Raw genomic sequence first — 8,913 nt, forward strand, 5'->3', positions numbered from 1 at the left:
TCCCCTCATCTACCCAGCCAGTCATTCCATCATAGAAGGCTATCAGGTTGGTTAGGCATGATTTGCCCTTGGTGAAGCCATGCTGACTACTCCTGATCACTTTCTTGTCCTCCACCTGCTTGGAGATGGCCTCCAGGATGAGCTGCTCCATCACCTTTCCAGGGATGCAGGTGAGGCTGACTGGCCTGTAGTTCCCTGGGTCCTCCTTCTTGCCCTTTTTGAAGACTGGGGTGACACTGGCTTTCTTCCAGTCCTCAGGCACCTCTCCTGTTCTCCATGACCTTTCAAAGATGATGGAGAGTGGCTTAGCAATGACATCCGCCAGCTCCCTCAGCACTTGTGGATTTGTGGGTGTCAAGTTTGCATAAATGATCTCTAACCCGATCCTCCTCGACCAAGGGAAAGTCTTCCTTTCTCCAGACTTTCTCTCTTGTCTCCAGGGTTTGGGGTTCCTGAGGGCTGGCCTGAGCAGTAAAGACTGAATGCCTTCTTTGCTTCAGTAACTCTGCCTTCCCTGCATCCTTCGTCACCAGGGCACCCACCCCATTCAGCAGCAGGCCCCACATTTTCCCTAGTCTTCCTCTTGCTATTGATGTATTTGAAGAAGCCCTTCTTGCTGTCCTTGACATCCCTTGCCAGATTTAATTCCAAACGGGCCTTAGCCTTCCTCGTCGCATCCCTGCATACTCTGACAACGTTCCTATATTCCTCCCAAGTGGCCTGTCCCCCTTTCCACTTTCTGTATACTTCCTTCTTCTGCTTGAGTTTTGCCAGGAGCTCCTTGCTCATCCACACAGGTCTCCTACCTCCTTTGCTTGACTTCCTACTCATAGGGATGCACTGATCTTGAGCTTGGAGGAGGTGATGCTTGAATATTAACCAGCCCTCTTGGACTCCTCTTCTTTCTAGGGCCCTAACCCATGGGATTCCTCCAAGTAGGTCCCTGAAGAGGCCAAATTTTGCTCTCCTGAAGTCCAGGGTTGCGACCCTACTTAGTGCCCTGCTGCCTCCTCGCAGGATCCTGAACTCCACCATCTCATGGTCACTGCAGCCTAGGCTGCCCCCGACCTTCACATCTTCCACCAGTCCTTCTTTGTTTGTTAGTACGAGGTCCAGCAGCACACCTCTCCTTGTTGGCTCCTCCACCACCTGTGTCAAGAAGTTGTCACCAATGCTCTGCAGGAACCTCCGGGACTGTTTGTGCCTAGCTGTGTTGTCTTTCCAGCAGATATCAGGGTGGTTGAAGTCCCCCACGAGAACCAGGGCCTGGGATCGTGAGGCTACTTCCAGCTGTCTGTAGAAGGCCTCATCGACTTCCTCTTCCTCATCGGGTGGCCTGTAGTAAACACCCACAACAGTGTCACCCATGCTAGCCTGCCCTTTAATCTTTACCCATAAGCTCTCGACTCGCTCCTCATCCACCTCTAGGCAGAGCTCGATACATTCCAGTTGCTCTCTCACATAAAGGCAGCTCCACCACCTTGCCTTCCTGGCCTGTCTTTCCTAAAAAGCACATAGCCATCCATGACAGCACTCCAGTCATGCGAGCTATCCCACCATGTCTGTAACTGCAATGAGATCATGGCCCTGCAACTGCATACAGAATATAGTGTAGTATATAGTGATATATATAGTGATCTCTTTTCGTCTGTTAACTAATATYGTGCATCCATGAACACATGACTCCCTGCTGAAACTCCCCACAGAGCAGGTTTTGCTTTTGGTGAATTTTGGAAACTTCTTTCAGCAGCCTTGTGGGAAGTGCACTTTTGACCTTGAACACAGTGCCGCAAGGGTCTCTGTCATGTTTCATCAGCTTTTGGAAGGAGTTTGCTCAATTTTTATATGCCCTGCTCAGCTGCCTCTTTTTTCCTTAGATAAATATTGAATTCTTTAATGTTGTTTTTAATGCTRAAGAAGCTAGGCCTCTCCACAGAGAATATAGCTTAAGGTAGACACAAAACATTAAAACAAACAGAAATGGTAACCTCTACTATTGATGATGTAATAGTTTTATTTATCCTAACTAGCAAAGCAGTTGGCTTTGTGCTTTGTAAGCAGAAAAGTAGTCTGGGTTGATACTGAATTATTTTTCTTTAGAAATGCCGTTGTAGGAGGACAATGGTCTTTTCCCCTATTTCCCTTATTAAGACTAGACTTTAAGTATTATTTTCCTAGCTAGTGCATAAACAGTGCGAAACATGATGTGCGTTGTAGATTTACTACCATGTTAACCTCTATGAAAAATTGTATTTGCTCTTAGAGCCCTTAGATTCCAACATAAAAAATGCAGAGTAGTAAACATTGCTGGGCAGCACATCAGTTTCTCCATGGTAACTCTTAATGTGACCTTGTTGTTAGGCTGGGGGCACCACTGTGTACCTTGTGAGGCACTCAGTGAAAGGAGTAAGCATCCTCATGATAATTAGGGGTGCCAGGGGAAGAATCCTCAAATGAAGAGTTATAATTGAGTGGCCAACGTGCAATAATTTGCTTGTATATCATAACCCCGATACTTAGCATCTTTTAAATTAAGAACGGAGGAGTATTCTGTAATATGTCATTGAAGAGTAATTATTTTTTGATGATGGCTAGCCAGAAAACGTAGACTGCCCACTTCAATCTTCAGTGGCAGATTGCTCATTTCACTTATATTTGTGAAACCTTATTCCTTTCGCTTGAGTCAGTTGGAGGATTCTGTTACACTGAATATTGAAAGGGAAAGGAGGGGGAGGGGAAGAAAAAAGTAATGCAGATACTAAGGAGAGCTGTGCAGAGTCAGCTGGCAGTCTTTGTGCAGAAGCAGTGCCCAGCCTGGCTGGCTTTTGAGATGGCTCTCATAAATGTAGCTGAATTCTGGTGGCTTCCGCAGTGCCGCTCTGGTGTGCAACACCTTCCACAGTTCTCCAGTCTGGGAAGACCTTCTAGTTTGGGCATAATGTGGACCATCACTCTAGGCTTATATACTATACTGTACCCAGGCAGTAATTTTCTTGTTATCTGTTTATTGTCCAGTCTGAGTGACTCATATTATGCAAAGATAGTTGGACAGACTAGTGCTAAGACCAAGTTTGTGTTTCTGCTTTCATAAGTGTGCTACTATTTTGTATTTTTTAAGAGTGAAGAAGCAGCTGGGATAATTGATTGCAAACGTTAATTAGTTAAACGATTGTTGGCCTATAGTATAAAATAAGCATGCAGCTTTTTGTAAGCTCTTAGATATTTTGTCCTTTTGAGACTATATTTAAGAATGTAAACACTTTTAATCATTTGTGCACTGTACTAGGATACTGTAGGTRCTATTAATAATGTCTGCTTAACTGAGATATGGTATTTATCTTCGGTGTCATGATATCCATGTGATAGTTTGCATTTTATCATGTGGTTTTTGTCAGGTATTTTAACTCTGCTCTAAATTATGTCCAGCTGAGTTATTTTGAATGCTGAAAATTTCTGAATAGCTTCATACTTTTTTTTAGAACAAACAAAACACAACCCGACAAAGATACTTCTTTTGTTCCTCAACACCATGCTAGTCTGAGAACCAAGGCCGGTAAACTTCATTCCTCTGCCATAACAACTTTTAAATCAAAAAGACTGAAAAGTTCAGTACAGCTGAACGTTTGTAGGATATTTGCTAATACCCATTTCATATGGATTTTCTCAAATCTGTGATGTATGAAGGCTCTGTTAGCATTTGCTGGGATGAACTCACTGCATAGCTCTAAATGTTTCATGGTATTGAATTGTGTATTGAAATAAGCTTACTAGGCATTCTGATAAATCAGTGTCCATTCATTTGAGACAAATGCTCAAATGCCTGTTGCCCAGTACATTCCAGTGACTTATGGCTATGAAAAGAGCCTCTCAGTTGAGCAGCCATTCTTATTTTTAAAACAAGTCATGAAAGGGTTTGCTAATGGATAAAATATATTTTTATGAGCTGTTCAGTGTCTGGTAAGTGCCTTATGCATGCTTGGTTTCACTTGAGTATGTAGTTAAGTTTGGTTCTGCTTTCTTTAGCTGTGTATTGACACATGCAATTTACAAGGGAATGGATGGTTCAGGGACTTGCTACTTAAACTTTTCACAAACACAATGATTTCTGTGTAATCACTACTAGCTAGGGAATAGCTACCTTTAATTTTTGGCAGTCATTTAGGTTCTGTAGATCAGGAGTGAGCAACAGCTATAATTGTTGGCCAGGGGTCCAAACACCTTCTCTGTGACCCTGGAAGAGCTGAGCTCTTGCCAGCAATTGGTCAGCATAGTTTGGTTTTATTTTTCCATAAAATTTATCTTTATATGAATTCATCTTATGTCTGTTTTTAATAAAGAGTACACAAATGTGGTGGTTATGTTGTTGTTTTCTAATCCTCTGACTCTCTTGGGCATCTCCATCTTCTCTGTTCTAAGTTGTGATCCACAGTCTGAGTAATTGGAGTATCTGCCAGATCAGCCAACACCCTTGCAGAATATTCAAGAGGTTTCACTCTTGAGGTGGAGACTTCAGACAGACAGACTTCTTCCTGCATCACTATTTCTCTTTTTATCACCCACACTTCACCAAAAGCAGCAAGGGAAGGGAGGGGCAATCACACAAACATCAGGCATCTTGGGAGAAATTCTTTCTTTGACCTCCTTTTTAATATCAGCCTCCCTATATCCCCATGCAAAGTGTATGTTTTTTCTGGACTCTAAGGAAAACTCTCCAACTTCATCAGCTACACGTAAAAGGCACAACTATGTGTCTTACTGAATTAGTAAGTGATTGAAGCTCATTTACCTGGTGAAGGGAGTTAAACCATTTTCAGAGGGAGGAAAAACAGGAGAGGATGGAATCAAATTCAGCCAAAATAGCAAAGCAATGGTGAGATCCAGACAGTAATTTAGTTAGATTGGTTTAAACTACTTTTTATTGCATTTGCTTTACTATATGGGGGTAGGGAAAGAGGAGGCTGTTTTTGGAGTTGTAGAATTCTTTGCCTTTATGAATGCAAATGTTTGTGTATGTGGAAGGTTTTGTTTTCCATAGATCTTCTAGCTTTCGTAGTATAACTACATGGGCTTGTGGGTCTCAGTATGGAGGGAGGTGAAAAAAAGATGTATAGGTGCATCATGCACATGACTGCATCATGTAATGTGGAAGCATCTTCTGGCTCTTGCATTTCTTTTGGGGAAAATTTAGTGACATGTGCACCAGCTTTCCAGTGCTTCAAAGAGGTTCTGGGTCTGCTTTTTATGCACTGAACAGATGGCCAGCCTATGCCTGGATCAACTGCCTTGCATGCCTGATGTGTCTGGGATAGTTACACTTGCTACATGCTTGAATTGCATGTGTGTGTATTGATGATTTGCCTGGGATTGCTGGACATCAGAAGTCCCAGACAAATGCACTGACCTGAGAACTATTACCAGGGAGAAGAGATGGAGGCAAAATTTTTCTGCTTTGCTCTTTTAGTAAATCTGTCTGGTTATTGCTGCACAAAATCCTGTGAAAGTAGGACGGACTTGAAGGTGGGGGATCAGCTAGTCTGTGGGAGGAGCTTTTTTAATGTGATTTTTTTTTTTCCCATTAATACTGCAAGGATAGCTTCCTAAATCTTTGAGTTGTTGACAGCTTTGGAAAAGCCTTTATGCTCCTAGTTTGTCAGGGGTTGGCAACAAGATGATTACAAGCTAGAGCTCATATGCTGAGATTCCCTTGATACTCTTGATTCAAAGTTGAGGTTTTGTTCCTCCTTCAGATATCCTATGTTGTTACACAAAGTAGTGTATAAACACCCGCTTTTGAATGTGTGAAATAATCATTGCTATTGTGTTTTTTTTTTTTTCTTCAGGGTATGAGCATTATAGAACAGCTAGATCCTGTATCTTTTAGCAATTACTTGAAGAAATACCATAATACAATATGTGGAAGACATCCTATTGGAGTATTATTAAATGTAAGTAGTTTTTGATTTGAAGAATACAATTTTTAGCAAAATTGTTTATACTTTTTAAAAATGTAATACTGCTGGAGTATTCCTTAGCTCTAAAATGGCAAGTCTGGAATTAATTTATTTTTCCAAGTGCTCTCAATTTGGTCTCTAATTTCCTTGTCTTGCACATAGACAAATGTAAGTTCTTACAAGGGCTGAGGTTTTCAATTGCCTGAGGGAGATGAGGTACCACGTTCCTTTGAAATTCAGTGAAATAATCATTCACTTTCTCTTGGCACTTCAAACAAACAAAAAAAAATCCATCTCCATGGGGAAGTACATATTTGCTTCTTTTGAATCAGTACTTACAAACATACTTTATATACATATGTATTTTTTTTTCTGTATTGCTATTAGCTAGCTATCGTGAATGCCTTGTGATGTCTGACAGCATTTTTGAGTTTTGCAAATATGATGAGAGATTGCCTCTGTAAGTATTAGTGCAGTGCACCATTAACTCATAAATTAATGGCGATTAGAATTCAGATTAACTGGTACATTCTAGTTATTGTATTCTGCGTTGGTGATGCAGTACAAACATAAACCTGGCTTAACTTAGTTGTCTAAACTGTGTCACAGCTGCTTCACAGCACTGTTGGAGTACTACAGATTTGTCATATTACTTAAATGAATCTTACAGTGTACTTTTAATATAATTCAAATATAAAATAATAGGCATATCCTTTTTTAAAGGGAAAGCTTAATTCATTGGAAATATAGTCTATGGAGAATATATAGAGGAATATTTTAAAGTGGGATCTATAAAAGATTGTACGAGCAATGTCAATGTTGGGGATGCATGCAGCAAAATTCAGTACTATGACTTAGCTCTGTAAGAATCTCCAATGCTTACTGTCAAAAAATGATTACCCTTGCAATGAATCTGAGCTGAATTCTGCTAGTTCACTTTAGCACATTGTCGCATTTTACATACATCTTGGTGCATTTTTTTCCTTAACGGAAAAATACTGTCTAAAAAAGTGTTAATAGTGATTTTCTGTTATGTATATGTCTTTGTATAAATTCCCTACAGAATCAAAAGTGTGGTTCTCAAATGATCTTTTTATTTAGTAAGGCTATTTAGTAATGTTTTATAGAGCTGTTTGGGTGTGCATAGTGCAATGGGGGGAGCATCAGTGGATACACAGAGCGCAGAAATGGGTTAGGTCCACAAAGCTCTCATTAGTATGAGAGATGCAAGAATGCCCAAAGACCATTTGGAAGAAAGGACTAAGATCTAGATGATGTCATAAACTATTTCACTGATACTTTTTTCTTTAAACACATTTTTTTTCTCTCTTCAGGCTATCAACGAGCTCCAGAAGAATGGAATGAATATGAGCTTTTCATTTTTGAATTATGCTCAGTCAAGCCAGTGTCGAAACTGGCAAGACAGCTCAGTGAGTTATGCAGCTGGAGCACTTATGGTCCACTGAACCGCTGAATGCTCAGGGATGGCACCTGCACACACTCTGTATACGGGGTCCCAGCCTAGCCCTTACAAAGATACAGTCCCTGGTCTTTGGGTATACTGAAACCTCAAACTAATAGAACTCTTCTTTTCTAGTAGGTGTAGTCCTTCCTTAGTTTCAACTCATTTAAAAATGCTTTCTTGTTTAGGACAGTGGAAGGAAGGCTGGTATCAAAATATTTTGTGCTTTTTAAAAAAGATAATGGCTATAAAGGCATGGTGGCAGACAGTCCTTATACAACATGTAAAGCATTTACCATATCCTAAATTTGCACTCTTCGCAGACCTGTGCACATGTACTCAGCTTTCAGAATAGTTTTGCAAGTTGTAAACAGAAAAAGGGGTGGAAGCTTTTTAATTAAAAAAAAAAAAAAGAACAACGCATTTATAAATGATCCTGTATTAGAATATAATAAAACTCCAGTATAGTCAGTTACTACCCGTGATGTACAACAGATATCTTCTATTTTAGTTGCTAATAAAGGGCTACACAAACCAAAATAGTCTGATTTAAACTTATTGCTTTGTTTTCTGTATGTGGCTGCTTGTCATTAACATCCTTTATCCTCAGTTCTTATGCTTGATAACTCAGCCATTCTGTAAAATACTTCAGAACGTATTTTATATTCAACATTTGTTATGACTACTTCATTTACAGATTTTTTTATCTTAAACCTGCACTATGAGTTCAGCTGTGCAAAAGAACTTTAAAAGCCTTTTTTATATTTTCATTCTTTTTGTTTTACAAAGTTATCTATAAAATATCTTTTGGTATACGATACAAATTTGTATCAGAAATACAGTTTTAATGATTTTTATGATCAGTTTGATTGATGAAGTGAAATGGATGCAGTATTTTTATTTGAAGTGATTTAATATTGAAAACAATAGCTGGAAATGAGAATTCTTAGAATATCTATCAAGCATTCATAGGCCACAGAAGCCATACAGTGCTAAGCTCAAGCAATTATTCCTCAAAGATTTAACTGGGTGGGGAAGGTAAGGCTTCTCTCTCTTTGTGTGTGTGTGTGTGGGGGGGGGGGGGTCCTCTTTTTTTTAATTCTTTGACTGGGGGTAAAATTGTTTCATATTCTTTAAGCACCACCACATCTTAAGAGTTCTTGTACTTTCTTCTAGCCAAAATAATGGTGTAATTGTTTGAATTACTACCATTCCTGAAGACTTCCTTTTATTCTAATAAGAAATGCAAAATAGAATGGCAGTACTGGCTCATTGTCTAAATGGAGATTTCATTCCCTGATACTTGACCTGCTGTCAAGCAGCCTCCTTTTACATTCAACTCTTTTGGGTAGCAGAGGGGAATTTCAGAATTCAATTTAGATTATCTTTGAAAGTTGTGGGCATTGCTGCATGCAAAGTCTTCAGCTGAAAGCATAACAGAAATCTTGATATTCTATTAAAATGCTGAGTATTCTTTTTGTAAACACCACTTTTGCTTGC

General features: G+C 39.7%; 1 protein-coding gene across 7 annotated transcripts in view; it reads left to right on the forward strand.

The window, feature by feature from the left end:
• The window catches only part of MEMO1 (mediator of cell motility 1), a 44,571-nt gene extending 36,618 nt beyond the window's left edge, over window positions 1-7,953 (forward strand). For 5 of the 7 annotated variants that reach the window (XM_026082213.1, XM_026082179.1, XM_026082188.1 and 2 more), the window contains 2 exons: window positions 5,841-5,945; window positions 7,286-7,826. In XM_026082213.1, coding sequence (XP_025937998.1) covers window positions 5,841-5,945; window positions 7,286-7,417 — 237 coding nt within the window. In that variant the 3' untranslated portion in view covers window positions 7,418-7,826. Of the gene's footprint in view, window positions 1-5,840; window positions 5,946-6,338; window positions 6,412-7,285 lie in introns of all 7 variants that reach the window. The other 2 variants (XM_026082222.1, XM_026082169.1) reach the window with 2 other exon arrangements.
• The last annotated feature ends 960 nt before the right edge of the window (window positions 7,954-8,913 follow it).

Source organism: Apteryx rowi, unplaced genomic scaffold (assembly GCF_003343035.1).
Source record: "Apteryx rowi isolate R43461 unplaced genomic scaffold, aptRow1 scaffold_117, whole genome shotgun sequence".
NCBI classification, from domain to species: Eukaryota; Metazoa; Chordata; class Aves; order Apterygiformes; family Apterygidae; genus Apteryx; species Apteryx rowi.